The sequence below is a fragment of the Mustela lutreola genome, chromosome 11 (assembly GCF_030435805.1).
Source record: "Mustela lutreola isolate mMusLut2 chromosome 11, mMusLut2.pri, whole genome shotgun sequence".
NCBI classification, from domain to species: Eukaryota; Metazoa; Chordata; class Mammalia; order Carnivora; family Mustelidae; genus Mustela; species Mustela lutreola.
This window is the reverse complement of record NC_081300.1, coordinates 36,825,985-36,846,490: the sequence shown is the minus strand read 5'-3', so window position 1 is coordinate 36,846,490 and position 20,506 is coordinate 36,825,985. Positions and strand designations below refer to the sequence as shown.

The 20,506-nt window shown below is 48.8% G+C and overlaps 1 protein-coding gene across 2 annotated transcripts; it reads right to left on the bottom strand.

Annotated features, from left to right (window-relative positions):
- Positions 1-2,410: 2,410 nt before the first annotated feature.
- On the bottom strand, positions 2,411-19,380 carry INO80C (INO80 complex subunit C). 2 transcript variants are annotated; one of them, XM_059139359.1, is made up of 5 exons: positions 19,148-19,380; positions 9,811-9,921; positions 8,178-8,289; positions 7,222-7,289; positions 2,411-2,824 (listed from the first exon to the last, which is right to left on the bottom strand). In XM_059139359.1, exons 1-5 carry the CDS (start codon positions 19,301-19,303, stop codon positions 2,693-2,695), a joined length of 579 nt encoding a protein of 192 aa, XP_058995342.1. In that variant the 5' UTR covers positions 19,304-19,380; the 3' UTR covers positions 2,411-2,692. The 2 variants fall into 2 exon arrangements, with proteins under 2 accessions (XP_058995342.1, XP_058995343.1); XM_059139360.1 differs by having other exon boundaries at positions 9,811-9,913; positions 19,148-19,288.
- Positions 19,381-20,506: the final 1,126 nt, after the last annotated feature.

Below are 20,506 nucleotides of genomic sequence, written 5' to 3'. Positions count from 1 at the left end.
GTTTTATGAAAACAATCTGATTTCTTAGCTAAACTCTTCTTTTTTAAGGGGCTGAGTGTCTCCTTTGGATACTATAGGCCAAAGCCAGAGTTGATAAGTTATATGAGACAAATCAGCTGTGGACATGCCGTGAGGTCAAGTTCTCATCCGAAGTTGAGGAAGGACCCTCTGCCAGCAGAGGGGATAGTGGAGTGATGGGGATCAGACCATTTGAAAGGGCAGTTAGGAGGACACTGAAAATGTCCAGGTAGGAGGTGATATGCTCCTGGAGTCAGGTGGGAATGAGACCAGACAGAGGGGAAGGATCAGTACAGCAGAAGAAGGGATATGAGGACGGATGGAGTGGGCAGTAAAGAGGCAGGAGGGAGGAATCTCCAGTGCTGGGTTAGTGTGTGAAATGGAGTCCTACACGCACACGTGTGCGCACACATGCACACACATGCACACAGAATCCCCTTCCAAATTGCCCATGGCCCTGCAATGGAAAGAGCCAGCTGATCTGTGGCTTAGAAAACACCCCATGTGAAATATCCACTCTGTAGTTAGAGCAACAAGGGCCCTCAACTCTGGCTGCACATTAGAATCGCCTGGGGTGTTTGAAAATACTGTGCCCAGGCCCCAGCTCAAGGCAGCTGAGCCAGAATCCCTGGGTATTTTTACACCTCTCCCCACCAGCACCCCCATCAGCAACAGAGAAGTGCTGATGTGCAGCCCAGGCTGAGAGGCTCTGGGCCAGGCATGAATAGCATCGGCTCTTTCAGCACAAAATTACCTGCCTGGACCCCTTGTTGGAAGTATCCACAGCTTGAAGCTTAGCTTGGCTCAGTCTGGTTCCCTGTGGCTTGGACTGAACCGACCTGACCTTTGGAACTCAGCCCTCTGTGCAGAGGCCGGCAAGGAAAGCCTGTCAGGGGAACAGGAAAGAAGGGAGCCAGGTGTCCGCACATGTGCTTTCCTCTGCCTGTGGTGGGTGGCGGTTCTCACACTCTGACATGTCACGTTCACAAGGGGATGTTTGTCCAATGCAGATGCCTGGGTCCTGCTCCCTCCTAGGGTCTGAAGTCTAGGGTGTGGCCCAGGAATCTGCTTTTTAATGAGTCCCAGGTAACCCTGACAGAGGGCTCTCAGCACGCATGCGCAGGCCTGCACACACCCCAGAAGGCCCGAGAGGTCTGCGGGACCGATGGTCTGTGGGCCCCCATGAGGGATGCACACGGGCCAGGGATTCTTCTTCATCCTGGACCGTGGCCAGGACAGTCTGAACAGTTAGGACTGAGGTAGCGCCCAGCAGTAAGTGTTAGGAACGATCACGACTTCCATTTCTAGGAATGGTTGAAGTTGGATAGTGCAGCACTATCCAACTGGGGGCCTTCCTGGAAAAGAGGTGGACCTGCTCCCAGTTTTCTTTGTATAATAGGAGGTGGAAGTGAAACAGGAAGGGCCCTTGGCTCACTTACTCCTTATTTCCACCAAAAGGGAAACTGGGGGATTTTCCGAGGCTGACTGTTGGCAGCCAGTGCAGGAGTCAGTGTGGGAGCCCAAGAAGCAGACTCTGGGGTCTCAGGAAACTTCGGTTTCAGGCTTGAGGATTCCTGCACCAGAGCCTCAGATGTTCAGTGTGCATGGGCTTAAGAAAGGTACCCCCCAACCCCGGTCCTCCCTTAGTCCTTTTCCGTGGGAGCGGAGCCACCCTGCACTCCTCCCGCCCTCACCTCCGGTGACTGGGGTGACACAGGGGCGGCCAGGTTCCAGGCAGCTGCCACCTGCTCAGCGGGCTGCTGTCCCAGCTTTTTCTTTCTTCTAAGCCAGGAGAGGTTGCATGAGGGGCGTTCCCTGACCACCTAATCCCCTAAAGCAGAGGCAGCTCAGGCCCACTGCCCTCCCTAGAGAAATACGGAGGTGGGCTCAGAAAGGCCCAGGCCTATCTCCACACTCTCCCCCGCTCTCCCGCTATGAGAAGGGGAAGCCAACACTGCTGTTCCCGAGCAGGCTTCGGTCAAAGGGGCAGCAGCCTATACCAGGACAAGAGCCCTTCTCGGAACAGGTGTCCGTGTTCGCACCCCACACTCCAGAAGTGGGGCTAGGGCTGCTGTTTCAGCCAGCCAAAGCAGCCATACAAAATGCCAGACTGGGCAGCTTATATAACAGACACATATTTCTCTCTGGAGAGTTCTGGAGGCTGGGGAGAGGCTGGCCCGGTGCAGCAGGGAGAGTACTCTGCTCTTTCTTTGCCAGTCCCCAATTTTGGACCTCCTCCAAGTATACTGATAAAAAAAAAAAAAAATCTAATCTGCTCTAAAGTGGGAGTCACCAGGACCAGGAATAATCTAGCCCTGATGTCAAGATTCATTATAGAGTCTTGAAATGTGTTATAGGAGCGTTTATAACATTGAAGCAAAAACTACATGGGTTAAGTTAAAAGCAAAATTTTATATTTTCTTGTCAAACAACTTTACTTGAGGCAACAACTGAAATATAATTTAATTCAACAGGAAATATCACAGTTGGAGGGAAAACATAGAAAAGAAAAAAAAAAAAAAAAACCCTGAAATTTAAGCCAAACATTCTTTCCAAGGCACAGCACTGACATTTCCAGATTGACAGCAGAATGAGTTTGTTTCCATGAAACAAAATCATGAGTCCAAAGTTTGCCTTTGAAACAGCTTTCCACCGCCTCCCCATTTCTCCAGGCTCAGGGAACGATGCTTGTGGCCTTCCTCAGGGCCAGGTAGCCAGTGACGACGTCAGAGGGCAGCCTCCGGATGTAGGAAAACTCTTCGATGGTGCTGAACCGCAGCTTGCTCTGGGGGTCAGTGTAGTTGGCCTGGGTGGGAAGCCGGCACAGGGAAAGGCAGAACACTGGTGGTCATGGTGAATGTTTGAAGTTCAAGTTTACAAATTTTTTCTATTTTACCTAAAGTGAAATATCTGCATTTTGTCTTACTCTGTCACGAAGAACACAAACTGCCTACTTTGGCAATGACTTGTTAATCTTCCCAGATTTGAGAAATACTTCAGGGTAGAGACGGGAGGAAGAGGAGTAACCACATCAGACACCAGGACAGGTCAGAACGGTGGACACTGCAAGGGCTCCGAGCAACAGGTCCAAAATGGAATTCCTGATGATCGCCCCTCCCTGGCCCCTGCCTTCAGACTCCCACCTGCTTCCAAGAGAGGTTTTGGCTCTGTCCCCCAAGGCAGGAACAGGGGCTGCCCAGGCACACCCACCCCTCCCTGTTACACCCCTACACCCCACCTGCTCCAAGTGCTCTCTCCGGCTCTATGCCTTCCCCATGCCACTCCGAGGCTCCCTGGGCTACACCGCAGTACTATGGGCCACCCACTCCCACCCTCCCACTGGAAGGGACCGCTGCCCCACAACGGCAACCAAGGTCATCTCCACAACTTGCACTTCTGATTGCGTCTTCCCTTGGCTTGAAAACTCCCAGGAGCTCAAGTCCTCAGCATGGCTTCTCAGACCCCGCAAGCCAGCCCGGGCCCTCCACCTTCCCAAGCCTCTTCCTCAGCCACATGTCCCCACCCTGGTTCCAACTGCCCTGGCTCTCAGTCCCTCCTGGCATTCATGCCCCACTCGCCCTTCCCTGGGGAGGGGCCGCTCTGCTCCCCAGTCGTGGGCTCATCCTTCAGACTCAGCCCCCAGGCATCTCATCAGGGAAGTCTTATCTGCTCCCCCGCTCTCCCACATCTGTCTCCTGTAGAATGCTTCTCTCTCTTGCTTTTCCATTTATTATTGGCCTGACTCTGAGTAAGGTCTAGGCTGTGTGGCTCCACGGGGCAGGAACCCCATGGTTTGCTTATCACACATCCCTGCTCCGAGTGCAGTGCAGAGTGTGCCCTGGCCTTCAGGAAATGTTTGTGCAATGAGTGAGGAATGAGTAAACGCACAAATGAATGAACCCATGGATAATCAAGACCATCACGGAAAAGAGAACTCACTTCTCACTGACATCAAAATTCTCTTTTGGTCTGGGTTCCCCACGTGCAAAATGGAGAAAATAAACTCATTTACTGTATACCTCAAGTCACATGGCTTCTACAGACTTTGAAACAGAAAACATGAGGGTGAGTCATTTGGAACTCCTTTAAAAAATTATACAAGATGCCTTTAAAGTCTAGACGGATAACGTCCAGTTACTGCCTTGCCGACGGCCTGTGTGCGGACCCCGCCTGGTGGCAGTGCTGTGTCACCGAGGAAGGGCGGGGAGGCTGAAGAAGCAACCTTGGAGGGGAACTTAGTTACAGGGTTCTCACACTCTCCAAAGTCCCAATTCTGCCTCAGGGGATCTCCCTACCTGCGTGGCAGGAAAAGGAGATTAGTCCTCCAGATTAATTAAAACTCTCCATAAAATAAAACCTTGATCCTTTGGCTTCATCTAGATCTTGCCTTTCTGTCCACATTTTAATGACAGTAATATTGAGGAAGGCTTCCACAGAAAAATAGCAAGAAGCCCCTCTGGAGGACTGGCCAGGAGGCAGGCAGAGGCATGGACGGGAGGTGAGGCTCCCCTGTGGCCGCAGGGGGAGTGTGAGGGGGCAGGCCGGCGCAGCTGGCTTCCATCATCTGGCCTCTAGAGAAGCACCAGCTCCGGCCTGGCTCCATTTCTGCAGCCACTTCACTCCTACCACCGAACTGCGTGCGCAGAGCCGGCCAGCCCAACTTCGGACCTCCCTGCCAAGAAGGCCGCTGAGTAAATAAGGCACGATACAGAGATGCCCTGGCACCCACAGGAAGGTCACCTACGAAAGCTTGCACAGACCGGACCTGCCCTAGTATTCTGAACAAAAGGAAGGGTGCTAAGGGACAGCCCAGGGTTGAACAAGTGAGAAATTGCACTCCTCCGGTTTGCTCTCCTCTGGCTTCAGTCCCCAGAGCCTGAATGGAACAGAAGCCCCCGTCCCGTAGGGTGGCAGTAAGTGGCTATAAGGCCTCCCCTGCCGCAGGATGATAGGCAGCACTCACTGCTCTGCCCATCTCACCCAGAGCCACGGCTCTTTCCAGAGCTTTGGAACAAGGACTGCCCACAGGTGTGAACCCTTCCTGCCTTGCCCATGCACAGCGGACAGCTGTTTGGCGCGAACAGGTGTGTCCATGTAAACATGAGTGGGGCTATATTTTTTAATGACGCAACTTTAATTTACCCAAGTCAACAAATGGATATATTCTCCTCTTAAAAAAAAAAAAGAAAGAAAGAAAACATAAGACTCAAGTCCTCTTTTCCAAGCATCTACCATCCCAAAGTCCCTGCCTTTCCCTGAGGAAACCACTGTCCCTGGGCACCCTTCCAGTCCTTGTTTGTATCCACCCTTATATATATAAACACACCAGGGAAATTACCCACTATTTTTTTGTGTGTTGGTTTTTGCTTAAATGGTAGCATGCTGCTTACGCTGCTTTGCACCTTTGAGTAAACGACACATCTAGAAGTTTATTCCTGTTGTTACAAACACATCAAGCTCACAGACCAGTATTAAATCATCTCCACCCCCAAGCCCTGGTTGACTGACCTTTATTGTGTTCCCAATACTGGCTCACAACCCCATTTTCTCATAATTATTTCTGCACGAAACTCCGTGTACACACACCTTCTCTAGGGAGCTGCCTGGAAGGCAAACTGCTAAGTCATAAGCTTTAGCTTTTCTGTCTCAACAGGTGCTGCCAAATATCCTCCTAAGAATCCAGACTAATGTATTCCCACCTCAAAAGGGCCGTGTATTGAGAAGATTTGCTTCTCTGTGTTGGTGATGTTTATAATCAAACATCATTTCTCCCCTGTTGGTGAGCCCTTTCCCTAATTATCAGGGAGACTGAATATCTACTGATTGTCTGTATGTCCTCCTTGTAACTGTCTTCACATCCTTCTAGCCAGTCCTGTGGGTCTGCCTTTCCATGATCTGGTAGGGTTCTTTGCAGATCCAAGCAGCCAGAGATTTTAAGTTATGTATGACATGACAAGGCCTTGCCTGTAGCATAAAGGGCCTGGAACAACGCTTCTCAAAGTGATTCTCATGCCTCCAATGTGTGTGAGCCACCGCACTAACAAATGAGCTGCCGAGCGGTGAGGACAAAGCGACCTTCTAAGGGACCACCCACTAGGTCTGCCCCTAAACGCTGGCCTCTCCATGGAGAAATGCCCATCTGGGGCTGGAAAGGAACAGCTGCTCCCACACTAGCTCTCCTGCCATAAACAGTTATTAAAATGGGTCAAATCGATGAGGTGACTATTTTCAGGCAGGAAACAAGAGATCGTGTAAGACCACAACATTGCTCGTGCAGGTGAAGTACCCTCCGAGGTTAGGAGATACGTGCCCTGAATGGATGGCAGAAGAACCCACCACGCATGCACACACACGCGGGCACACACACACACACACATGCACACACATGCTATGTTCCAGCACCTCTATTCTGCCTGTTGTTTTTTACGATCACTGTACTTAAGAGTCTGTGTTAAGAAGTTTGTAGTACGGAGCACCTGGCTGGCTCAGTCGGCTAAGTGTCCGACTCTCAATCTCAGCTCAGGTCTTCATTGCAGGGTCATGGGTTCAAGCCCCATGCTGAGCTCCACACTGGGCATGGAGCCTACTTAAAAAAAAAAAAAAAAGGTTTGTAGTACACGGAGGAATGTGTGCTCTGCGGAGAAGCTACAACATACAACTGATTCAGAGAGAGTAACTAACAGTATTTTCAAAAGTATAAAAGAACTCAACCTCTTTCCCAGCAAAAAACACATATCATTGGTTTAGTCTGTTTGGCATGGAAGTTTGGAGTCATCCATTTTCATAAAAATGTAAAGCATTTAAATGGCATGTATGAGTTTTAAAAAGTGAAGTGCCCTATTTTAGTTTAACTACATTTTTAAAAGTACAATCATCTCCAAAATATGAGAAATTTTTAAAATTTCAGCAGTTAAAAAAGAAATTGTTTCTTTCATGTTATCTCATGTGTTAACAAGCAGAGGAAGGGGAGGGGAGAGCCGGGTCTCCAGCTTTCTGGAGCAGTCTTCCCTCCTGCATGGAGGCCCCAGGCTGCAGCCACTCGGAGATCAGTGTGTGAGCTCTACAGCACAAACCCAGGACCTGTCGAAGTGCGCAGGCTCTTGGCAGGGTCAGGGGCAGCCCCATCAACACTTCCTTCGACAGTATTATGAAATCTCCTGTCCAGCTCAATGCTATGAGACCCCGAGATGGATTTATACTCACAAGAAGACCTGAAACATCAGAATACTTCTTAGCTGGTTTAAAGGAGGGAGGAGCATCAATACTGAAGTCTGGGGGGGAAAAAAAAGAAAGAAGATAACTAAGCTGGCTTTAAGATATTCAGATCCCTCTCCTTCTTTCTCTGAAAGTGCTGTCTCATGATATTTCTGAAATTTTGATGCGGTAATTAAGTCCTCAGACACTTCTCCGGGGGAGTGATGCACTACGTCACAGACCAGGCACAGGCTCTGGATCAAGCTCTACCCTGTCCCTGGGGCCCCTCTGCTCTGGCGGAACCCCCGGAATGCTCCTCTGCCCACAGGCCACTCTCACTGTCACAGGCTACACAGGCTGTGGGCGAAACCCAACAACCCTCTAATGGGATCAGAGCATCCGGACACTGGAGTGTCCACACCCAGACCCTGACTAGCTCACTGGTCACCCATCTGAGTCACCCCATGAAAGATGTGCTGTGGGACAGGAGGTGAGGGAAACTTTGACTGTACTTTGCAGGGAGGACGAACAGAACACAGAACAGTGCTTTACACAGATGTGAAAACACCGCAGCAGAAAGCACTCACTCTTACAATGGCACAGAGTAAAATAGAGTTAGCCTTTAAGATGGTGGTTAGAAACCCTCTGAAATCTTGGGAAACACTGTTCTAGAAACACATTTTAAGAGCAGACTCCTGAAAAGAAGTTTGTCTGACACAAACACCAGGATTAGCACATCAGGACCGACTTCTCCAGACTGAAATGTCACAGCACCACGAACAAGCACACACCCCTGTTGCACAGAAGGGCTCAGCGACCAGCTCCATGCACGGCGTCTCCCGAGGCTGACGCACCTCGCCAACCCCGGAGCTACGGGTCGCTTCCTACACTAACATAAACACGCAGGTTTGTTACACGTTCCTACTCTGAGCATCATCGACACACAGAGGCTCTAGACAGCTCACAGTTGGGATCGTTCAGTTGCCACGGCAATGCCCTTTCAGAGGCGAGGATCTGTTTCAGGTTCTTCCAGGTTCTGTTCTTCTTGCCGGCGACTGCGCCACCGTGGCCAGAGTGCTGGAGTGAAGATGGGGGTGGAAGCGACAGGAATCACCAGAGGCCATCATTTCAGGATCAGAATGACGCGCATCCCTAACAGTAACACGCCCCTCGTTCTGTCAGCTCATTTGTACCCCGAAGGGCTGGGTTGGTTTGTTTGTTTTTAAGTATTATACTGTACACGTTAATCTTACTGATAAAAACACAAAGCTTTTGGATTATCAAAACCCATGAAGTAGTTGGTCATGGAGTAGAAATTTTAAATGAGTTTTTTTGTTGTCATTGTCTGTTTTTATATGCTCATAGAAAAATCACATCCTTTTGGGGACTAACTTTAGAGAATTCACTCATGAATCCTCCCTTACTTTAAAATAAATTTATTACAAAGTCAGCTTTAAACTCATGACCACATCTCTCAACTCCCTTCTGAGGGCAGGTCACTCACTGCCTGGCAAGTCACTGGAGATGCTGGAAAACCCAAGAAAGCCTCAATCATGGCATGGCAAGCCCTCTGGAAATTTGTTTTCTTTCTTGTTCTATAAATATGATAAAATAAAATGAAAAAAAAAAAAACAAAATCTGCTGTAGGCACTGGTAATACTGTATTTTTTTTTAAGATTTTATTTATTTATTTGACAGAGATCACAGTAGGCAGAGAGGCAGGCAGAGAGAGAAGGAAGGGAAGCAGGGCCCCTGCTGAGCAGAGAGCCTGACTCGATCCCAGGACCCTGAGATCATGACCTGAGCCGAAGGCAGCGGCTTAACCCACTGAGCCACCCAGGCACCCTATACTGTATTTTTAAAACTAATGAAAAACAGGGATGCCTGGGTGGCTCAGTTGGTTAAGCAGCTACCTTCGGCTCAGGTCATGATCCCAGCATCCTGGGATCTAGTCCCACATCGGGCTCCTTGCTCAGCAGGAAGCCTGCTTCTCCCTCTGCCTCTGCCTGCCACTCTGTCTGCCTATGCTCACTGTCTCTGACAAAAAAAAAAAAAAAAAAAAAAAAAAATTAAAAAAAAATCTACTGAAAAACAAACTTATAATGATATCATCTCAATTTCTGGAATTATAGCTCTCAAGAATCAAAGGAAGAGTAGACTATTCCTACTTTACAGCAACATAAGTTAGATTTACTTAAACTAACAAGGAGAACTCCTCTTTTAGTTAGTTGTTTTCAACGAAAACTTACATAAGCCCAGTGAAAAGGGATGGTGAACAATCATGGAAATGACCCACCCTCAGAAGAGTACCCTTTAATCAGTTCCACGAGGAGCACCTAAATCCTGGGGAACCAGCCCACAGGTTGAGGAATGGGTAGGGTCTTCCTCCTGCCACCACCCTCTCCTAAGAGCCCCTGGCAAAGAAGGTGGTGACTTGAACTGATGGAGAAAGGGCCACCAGGGCCACCCGGACAGCTGGCCCAGCAGGATCAGAGGCTGGCGTGTGGCTGTTTGTTTTTGCTTTATGCTTTTGGGTTTTTTTTGTTTTGTTTTGTTTTGTTTTGTTTTTTTCATTTCTAAAATACCTTAGAAGCTTACCACAAAGTTTGGATCCTTAAATGGCAATGGCTTGGCAGCTTTTTCCATAGGTCCCGTGCTGAAGTCAGAGGGCACCATCTTATTCTCGCTCATGGCTTCCATGCTGATACCCTTAAAACATAATGATAGAATGAGGTCCGTTTTTTTCTTGGTGAGATCCCTAACTCTGCTCCTAACAAGACCAAAGATGACGCCACGGGGATGTGAAGGAAGACAGTGCCCCAGAGCCCTAGCAGGTGGCCTGCACCAGAGAAGAGCATGCCAGATTGGGAGCAACACCTGTTGTGTGGAAGCCATGGGAAGGAGAGCCAGGACCCCAGCTGCCAGGCTTCCTGGATCCCCCATGTGCCAAGTAGGAGGGATGGTTGTCCCCCATGAGCCGGCTCACTGAACTCTGACAACTGCTGTTATCCCCAGTTTTCAGAAGAGAAAACTGAGGCTCAGGGGTATGGGTTCAAGACCACACAGTGATTACCTCTGGATCCAAACCCAGGTGGAGCCGATTCCAAAGCCCTCACCATCTCCACAACACCACAGTGTCCCTACTTCTATTGATCTTGTCACACTGTGCCTTAAAACATTGAGACAAAAAAGGGCCAGCCCCTGTAAGGGTGTCATCAGTCAGAGAACCCAGGCTACAACTCTTCTGCGCCAGCCGAGCAAGGGGATAACAGACATTCTGAAGGAGGAGAGCAGAGGAAGAGGGGGCTGGGTAGCCACAGGTCAGCCGCCTGCCGCCAGAACGCCCCCAATAGCAGGCTAAACTCTTTAAAACAAAATAACCTTTCAAGCTCACCATCACCAAGAAAAAACAAGCCAAAGTAAGAAATGGCTTCTGATGTTTAACGCAATTTCCAGTATTCCCAAACTGCAATTAATTATTTTTAATTGATATATAATTTACATACAGTGAAATGCACAGATCTTAAATATAGATTTCGTGAGTTTTGCCAAATCTTTACACTTGTTTACTCCATGTCCCTATGGATTACAGAACATTTCCATCATCCCAGAAAGTTCCCTCATTCCCTTCCTAGGTAGTACCTTCCACCTTCGGGGCAGTCGCTATTGTGGTTACTCCCACCCCACTTTTGCCCCTTTTACAACTTCATATAAAGGGAATCTGACAACATGTACTCATGTTTGGCTTCTTTAGTGCAGCAGAGTTTTGAAGACCTCTCCGTGTTGCCGTAGAGGTCAGTAATTCGTTTCGCTGTATCTGTGTATGTTCAGCAGAGCGGCATCCCCCGTATGGATGTACCACAATGTGTTTATCCACTCGCTGCTGATGAACGTGAGGGCCATTTTCAGGCTTCAGCTAGTATAAATAACGCTGCTGTGAACAGTCCATACCAGGCTTTGGGTGGACCTGCGTTTACACTTCTCTAGGGTAAACACCTAGGAGCGGAATGGCTGCATGACAGGGTAAGTGTATTTAACACTGAAAGAAGCTGCCAATTCATTTTCCTAAACAGTGGCCCGATTTGACACTCCCAGCAGCAGTGTATGAGCGTGCTGGATGTGTGTGTGTGTGTGTGTGTGTGTGTGCGCGCGTGTGGTCTATCACCCCCATCCCCAACCCTGCAGTGACATTTGTTGGGGGCGCAGGGGGCACCCACTCTGATGCGTAGTTCTCCAAATGGTCTCCTCTCAGACACCTTCCCAGAGGCTTTGCCAGTCTCTGCACATGGCCTGGGCGCCTCCTTGGTCCACACCACCTCTTTTGTCTGACATGCCCCTCAACTCACCGCCCCCATGATCTTTACAAAGCCCAGCTCGATGCTGACCCTGTAAGAAGTAAGAGGCCTCCAGTTTCTCAACCTTTTCCCACCAGCCACAGCCACAGTGTTCTTGCGTCTCTCTCTCCTCTCGCACTCCTCCCCCAGCCATCCTTCCCACAGTCCTCCCTTACCTGGCACCTTCCTCAGCCTGACCCTCAGAGGAGGGGCTCTGCGGTGCACACCTTGCCCATCCCTTCTCTCCAGCACAGTCAGTGAGGCCCTCTTAAATGCAAGCTTGATGGGGCTCCCCTCCTCTCCAGCAGGCCGGTGGGCCCCACGGACTTTGGGATGAGAAACACATCTGGCCTCCTCTCCAGCCTTACCTTTCATTATCCCTCCTTACCGCACTTCATATTTTCTGGTACAAATCCACTGAGTCATTTTCTATATGGCACAAATAGTTTCCAATTTTCCCATTTTTATTTATACTTTCTTAAGATTATTTTCATCAGGATTAATTCATGTCAGCTTTAATTTTATAACAAAGATTAGATCTAGCATTTTGTACATAACTAACTTTTACTGCCCTTGTAATTTTTCCTTCCTGGCATGGCATTTCTGCCAGGTACATGTATCCTAGAAAGCCCAATTTGATGAGGGAAATTTGATTTTCCCATCACATTTAATCAATAGCCAAAATTACCGTGTATAGTTTTAGTCAGCTGTCAATGTTTTTTTTTTTTTTAAAGATTTTATTTATTTTATTCGACAGACAGAGATTACAAGTAGGCAGAGAGGCAGGCAGAGAGAGAGAGAGGAGGAAGCAGGCTCCCTGCTGAGCAGAGAGCCCGATACGGGACTCGATCCCAGGACCCTGAGATCATGACCCGAGCCGAAGGCAGTGGCTTAACCCACTGAGCCACCCAGGCACCCCCTGTCAATGTTATTTTGGGTTGACTAGTACCTATTATAAATTAGATATATGATGGATAGTTTATATTTATGTCTTAGTCAAGGAAAAAAACAGCAGCTTTATGAAACAGGGAACCACAGACCAGAAGAAGGAGAGATGACCAGACAAGGAAAGAGAGCATCTCCAAGCAGGTGCACACCCTGCCCCACAGTGTGGCTCAGCCTTCTGTTCCCCACATTTAACTGGATCAGAAATAGTGTATATGTGTCCTGAAGAGGGGCTTGGAAGGACCAAGGGGAGGCTAGAGCGAAGCCTGTGCTACTGGACTGAAATCGAAGGTTCGCAGTGTGTACTCAAGGCTTTAATACAGCTCAGGCAGAGAAACAGAGAAACCGATGCAGAGCGTATGGGAAGGGTGGTACACACCCCCCATCTTTGCTAGCTCTCTCCACAGAGACAGCTGGAAACAACAGGTACACCTGGGCTCAGATCCTGGTTTCTAAATGTGATTCTCCAAGAACACTGATCCTTAAAAAAGTAACTGGTTCCAGGGCTGGGGCAGAAAAGTACAGGATGAGCCTTGTGGTTCAGAAAGTAAGAAAATAGCTGTATTGGTTGGCTAGGGCTGTCCAGACAAAACACCACAGACTGGGTGGGTTAAACAACAGACACGCATTTTCTCACAGCTCTGGAAACTACAAGTCCAGATCAAGTTATCAGCGGGGTTGGTTTCTCCTGATGCCTGGGTCATTGGCTTGTAGATGGCTGTCGTCTTGCTGTGTCCTCACAGGGCCTCTCCTCTGTACACTCCCCTCCTTGATGTCTCTTCCTCTCACATGAATAACAGTCCTATTGGATTAGGGCTCCACCTTTATTGACCTCCTTTAACCTTAATTACCTCTGTAACAGCCCTATCTCCAAACACAGTAATGTTCTGGGGTGTAGGGGGCGGTGGGCGGGGGGGGGGGGCGCGCACTAGGACTTCATATGGATCTTGAAAAGAAACAATTCAGTTCACCACAGTACGCAATAGCACTGAGAAAATGACGGGGGTCTATTAAAACACAAAGAAGCGGTTTGAAGAGGTTCCGACTAGCAGAGGACAATTTGAGCATCAAAATAAATAACACTAATCCAGAACATATAAAGGATTGTTATCACTCAACAACAACAACAACGCAAATTCCACTGTAAAAAGGGCAAAGGATGCCAATCAACATTTCCTTTTTTATGGCCAGCAGAAAAGATGTTCGGCATCCTCAAAACTGCACTGAGCTATCATGTCACACCCACGGGGATGGCCACGATTGAAGACACTGACTAAAGCGCCAGGGAGGGTGCAGAGTGACTGCAACCCTCACGCATGGCTGGTAAGAAAGGAAAAGAGTGTGGTCACTTTGAAAAATAGTTGGTGTTTCCTCAAAATGTTAAACGGAATTATCTTGTGACCCAATAATTCGACTCCTAATATATACCCAAGAGAATTAAAAAAAAAAAAAAAAAACCGGTCTGTAAAAACATGTGCATACTCATAGAAGTATTTCCCATGAAAGCTAAGATGTACAAACAACCTACATGGCCATCAACTGAAGAATACACAGATGTGGTATATCCGTACAATGGAGTGGCATTCAACGACAGAAGGGAATAAAGTATAATCCATGCAACCACATGGATAAGCCTTGAAAATACTACGCTAACCAACAGGCACCTGGGTGGCGCAGTCAGTTAAGCGTCCAGCTCTTGTTTTCAGCTCAGGTCATGATCTCAGGGTCATGAGATCAAGCCCCTGCACTGGACTCCATGCTCAGAGCAGAGTCAGCTTGAGTTTCTCTCCCTTTCCTCCTGCTCCTCCTCACGCGCTCTCTCTCTCAAATAAATAAGTCTTTTTAAGAAAGGAAAGAAAATATTATGGTAATTGAATGCAGACAGAAAAGGCCACATATTCTATGATTCCATTCACATGAGGTAACTACAGCAGTCAAAGATCAGAGGCGTCACAGGCTCAGAGGAAGGGTTAATGGGAGTAACTGCTAATAGGTAGAGGGTTTCTTTTTGGGATCATGGAAATATTCTAAAATTAGATGGTAGGGGTGGTTACACAACTCAGAATATATTACAAACCACAGAAGCGCACATTTTAAGAGGGTGGATTTTACGAGATGTGAATTATAACTCAATAAAGCAGTTCCAAACAAACACATTTATGGATGAATGAATAAAGATAGTCTTAAAGTATCCCCCCACAGGATTCTTTAATACGAACAGGAAAATAATAACTTCACAGTGGAGAGACCTGGCAGACACCACCTTACTAAGTGCTCAAAGGGAACACTGTTGGTAGCAGAACACAGGCCACCAAGTGCTATGATATGACGCACAGAGAAGGGGACAGCATCACTTCTGTCCTCTTGCCAAGAATGTATTACCCATGTATTACCCATATCTGATCATAGGAAATATCAGACAAGCCCAAGTTCAGGAACACTCTATAAAATAAGGGACCAGTACTCTTCAAGAGCGTCTGGTCGTGAAAGATAAAGACCAGAGAACTGTCCTATAGAAAAGGAAGCTAAAGACATATGATAAAACAAACCTGTGATCCTGGCCTGAATCCTGGGCTCGACCAAAGATAAGAACGACATCTGTGGTTAGGGGTCAGTGCTGGTTCAGTGTTAATCCCTAAATCTGACGGCTGTACTGTTGTTATGTAGGAGAATGACTTTGATTTTAGGAAATTCACACTTAAATGTTTAGAGCATTAAAAAAATAAATAACAGTGGCCAAGAGAAACCTCTCCCCTAGGGTTCGCCCAGCTGCTAACCTGCTAACCAGGTTGCTCCACGGCCCCCAAGAGGCAGGCAGGTCAGGAAGAGTGACCGCCACCTGCTCTCCCGAGAGGCTGTAGTTCAGGGGTGGAGGAGGAAGCCTTGCTCACTGGCTGGAAGGCACACGAGATGAACAGGTCCAAGGAAACTGGCCAGTGTCAGAGGCAGCAAAGTGGTCTCTTCCCCAAGGAATCTAGGGATTCGTCAGGGCGGCCCTGGGACTACTCCGCGAGGATGGGCCCATGGGCAAAGGCAGTGGGAAGGCTGGCCTACGTATGTGGCCTCCAGTACATGAGAGAGAGAAAAGAGCCTGAGAACTACACAGGGAGCATCGTGTTGGGACAGAAAAGCCAGACCGCTAGGGACAGCTCAGGGGAAATAGGCAGAAAGGGAGAGGTTTCCCAGGGCCACACACATTTAAGTGGCAACTTCACTGTTGCAGCTTTTTATAAAGAAAATGACTGCTTATGTAATGTTCCCATCTGGGAGAAAATAAGCAAACGAAACTGCTAACAACGCAAGGGGAAGATCCCAGCGGGGAATGGGGGAAGCAGGCCTCCAGGCCCAACAGCACGTAGGGGATGCACCCCACTGGCAGCCACCATCCTCAAATGAGGGTCTCAGCTTTTCTTCTTGTGCAGGAAGGCCAGAGAGACTGCATCTCTCCCCTTCTCCAGAGGCCCCGTCCCTGATGCCTAGTGGGTGAGCTCCCAGTGCTGTGCGCACAGTGAAATCCTGGGAAGGAACCCGGGTGCTCTTTGATGTAGGCCGTTCCCAGGCCCCAGGAAGACATGGGAAAACCCTGGCAGGTGGCAAGGCCTGGCGGAGACTGGGGAGGCGGCGCTGCCCCAGAGGCTGCCGAAAGAAGCAGGTACCTCGGCCAGTGTGTGTGGGCTGGGAGGTCTAGGCCCTCTGCCAGGGGAGAGGACGCACTGTCAGACAGGTGCATCTGCTGGGAGGAAGGGGAAGGTGTGGGAGAGAGTGCCAGAAGTCTGCACCGCCACTCCTGGCAGCGTGCCAGAGAAGAGGCAGCAAGGGGACGGAGAGGATGTGCTCCAGCACTGAGATTCAAAGCGGACCCCTCCTGCTCATTTGGTCCCTCCATCCTCTGTCCTTCCCCTGTCAGCAGGGCCGGTGAGGAGCCATGCTTGCTAAAGAAGGGGCAGAGGAAGGAAGGCATCCCAACAAGGACTGAGCCCCATCATTCCAGAGCTGCCTCCTGCCTGTGAAAACACTGAGGACTCTCTTCCCTCCCAGACCAGGATCCAAGATCCTGGGCCCAGAACCGGGTGTTGTGCCATTCCTTCCTCCTGAACCCCACCCTGCATGATCCCGCACCCTGGGCTTCAGCCATGCTGAGACTCTGCTGCCTATTAGCGACGGGATGAGAGGGAGCGGCTCTCAGTGAAAGGGAGGATCAAGTCTGTGAGGCTGGAACGCAAGAAAATAAAATTGTAAATGACGTACAGTTTCCACATTACTCAGCCACTGTTAACATTGAGACGTTCCGAGATGAACCAGCCCATCCCTGAGACACGAATACCCTATGAAGAGGAGAAAAGTAATGCTCAGCATTCAGGGCTGTCCTCTCTTTGCAGCTCGAGAAGAGACGACACAAGTCCCAGGGAGCAGAAACCTGGCCCTATCAAAGCAGTCCGGGCCTGCCTCTAACAGAGACTGCTGTCAGCAAGACCTCCACCCGCCAAATAGCTTCGCATCTCCAGACGGCAACCTGCACAACTGACTCAGACGTGAGGACAGTGGGGTCACGAAGAAGGGAGACAAAGTCTTTGTCTCATCACTCATCACTGGAAAACCGAATGCCCAGTTACATCGATCTGACAGTATTCTAGGATAAAGTCGCTGAGCCTGATCTAGAACTGCAGTGCTGTAGTAGGGTGACTTAAGATAGAATTGTGAGAAGCAAAATATTCGATAAAGTCAATTAAATAAGAGCACTCAATTTCTTGGGAAGCCAGTCAACATAGGGAGATCCATGAAATGACGCTGAGTGAAAAGCAGTGCACACAATGTGTGCATCAAGGACAGTAATGAAAAACTATCTCCACACGGAAAAGACAAATCATAACACTTGTGGGGGGGAGAAGTGGATGATTCTTATGTCCATTTTAAAAATAGAAAAAAGGTGGGGAGCACCTGGGTGGCTCAGTTTGGTTGAGTCAGACTCTTGATTTCAGCTCAGGTCACGATTCCAGGGTCATGAGAATGAGCCCCCCATCAGCTGTGTGCTCAGAGGGGAGTCAGCTTGAGATTCTTTCCCTCTGCCCCTCCCCCACTCTCTCTCTCAAAATAAATTTTCTTTTGAAAAACAGAACAAAGGAACTTCTAAAACTAACATTATCATATTTTTTTTAAAAGCTAGGGTAGGGGCACCTGGGTAGCTCAGTCGATTAAGGATCTGACTCTTGATTTTCCCTGAGGTCCTGATCCCGGGGTCCTGGTACCAAGTCCTGCAACCAGCTCTGCACTCATTCTCTCTCTCTCTCCTTTTGCCCCTCCCCCCACTTGTGTGTGCTCTTTCTCTCTCTCTCTCAATCAAATAAATCTTTAAAAACAAAGCAAAACACAGAGGTTTATTTTAAGAATTAAATGACATAAGGGTGGGACACCTGGGAGGCTCAGTGCTTTAAGCCTCTGCCTTCAGCTGGGGTCATGATTGCAGGGTTCTGCGATCCAGCCCTGCCTAGGGCTCCCTGCTTAGCAGGGAGCCTGCCTCTCCCTTTTCTTCTGCCCCTCCCACTCATGCTCTTTCAGTCTCTCACTAATAAATAAATAAAATCTTAAAAATAAATAATGAATGGAGGTGCCTGGGTGGCTCAGTGGGTTTGGCTCAGGTCATGATCTCAGGGTCCTGGGATCAAGCCACACATCGGGCTCTCTGCCCTGCTGAGCAGAGAGCCTGCTTCTTCCTCTCTCTCTGCCTGCCTCTCTGCCTACTTGTGATCTTTGTCTGTTAAATAAAAAGAAAAGAAAAGAAAAGAAAAATAAATAAATAAATAATGAATGAATGAGAAAGGGGTACCTGGTTTTCTCCTTCATTGGGGCTGGCGACTCTAGATCTTGGGGTTGTAATTTCGAGCCCCCTGTTAGTTATATAGATAACTTAAATCTTTTTTAAAAAAAAAAGAATTAAAGGAGATAGTATTTAGAAAGTGCTTAGAACAGTGCTCTCTAATTGCGTGAAATAAAATGCAGGAGCCAAGAGAAACACTAATCTAACCAAATCACTCCTCTGCAGAAAATCTTTTGCTGGAATTGTGGAGCCATGAGATCTGTGCCAGGTACTGTGCTCAGTGCCTTCCCACCATGATCTCACGGAATCCTTTCACCAACGCCATGGAGTAAGACCAAACCACTTTGGGATGGGGAGACCGAGTGTCCACAAAGTACTTTTCTGAGAATGAGGGACGCCATCGGTATCAATGCATCTTGGGATTTCTCCATTTTCAACATTGGGGCGCTCTGCACCTCACGGACACTCGGTACAGATCTGCCGAAAGGACCAACGTGAGACACGCGGACTTGTGCTTGACTGAAACTTACAGAAATGTCCCGAGCCGCAACCTAAACGCGACGGGAAGGGACGATCCCTGCACTAAGTCCGTAATAACATCCCCACCTCTCCCGCTCTCAAGGACAATGCAAGGCGGGTGGTGCCTGAACCCAAGCCCACTCGTCCACACTTGGGAAAAAAAAATGTTTCATTTGCGCCAGCGATGTGAACCCCCCGCCCCCACTCAAGCGGGACTTCAAGGCCCGGCACCTTCGCCCTGCCCCGCCCTGCCCTGCGCACGCGCCCTCGCTCCGCCCCGCACGGCCCCGCGCACGCGCAGACTAGACGAGCCTAAGCATACCTGCGTAAAGCTGGCGGCGGACACTTTTTTCTTTTTACTGGCACTGTAACCGCCAGCGCTGCTGCCGTTGTGGGAAGGACTGGCTGGCCTCTTCTTGCTGTTCCGAACTATCCCCGGAGTGGAAGTAGTGGCCACAATTGGAATTTGAGCCGCCATTCCTACCCTGAGTCTTCCTCCTCCCCCGCCCCCACTTTCTCGGTACAGGCTTTGGAACTTCCGGCTCTCCCTTACTTCCGCCTTCAGGCGCGAAAATCCGGCCTGGACTCCCGGCGGGTTCGCGGACTCCTTTCGGCCAATTCTAAAAGGCGGAGATCGGAGCAGCCCAATCCGCGGAGGCGGGAGGGTGTCCGCCAGGTTGTGTCCCGCTGTCAGCCTGGGCACGTGCTGGGAAATCCGCCGTGGTTGAGGAACAGAACACCTCGTGACCTTTTTTCAAACACTGGATTCTTTTAAAAATCAATAACCATGTTGCCATTCTCACATTAAGTCGGAAAACGGATCACTTTCAATGTCTGAGTAAAGTTAGTGTTGTTCTGAGTGGATTGAACAGACTGTCAAGCTGCTGGCTTTCCCTTGGTCGCTGCCTTCGCGTGCGGAGCAAGTTTGTGTATATTGGCTGGGAGTCCAAATGGGCTTGAAGAGTGGTTCTTAACCCTTTAGGAGTCCCAGACCCCTTGGAGCATGTAAGCCCCTCCTCTGCCCCCATCAAATGTATGCAGGTACAGACAGAATTTTACGTGTGGATTTCGGGGAATTCACAGATCTGCTAAAACCTAATTACAAACTTCGATGGGACACCCTCTCCCGCCACCCCTCGTTATGTGCCACATACTGCGTGGATTGTAAATCGGTTAATGTCTTTTTTGGCCCCTGTTAGAACGTGAGTTCCATAAGGGGGAGGCTGGTAATGTTTTGTTCACTTACCTTTTCTGGGTGATACTACCTTGCAAGTCTTTGGAACAAATTTTCCTTGGTTCTTAATGAAATAATTCACAAATGATCAAGTCCCCTGCAGTAACTGCTTGAAGCTACTGTGTTCTAAAACAGGAAAGGTGCCTATATGAATCTGGATATGTGAAGGAAACCGGCTGCAGAAAGACTTCGAGGTGAGAGAGAATAAATAGGGAAACTAGCAGTAATGTTATACCTCTTTTCTCCTTTGGAGAAAGGAATGACCAACCAGTGTTGAAATGTCCTCTCCCATGCCCTAGTAGCCACTCAATCTTCATCTAAATCGAGTCTTCCTTGTTCTTTTTCTCAGGGACTGACACCTCAAACCAATGGGTCACCTAAGCCAGAAACTAGGTGTTGACCCAAGGTACCCCTCTCTAGTACCCCACCCCCTCAGCTCACTTCTCT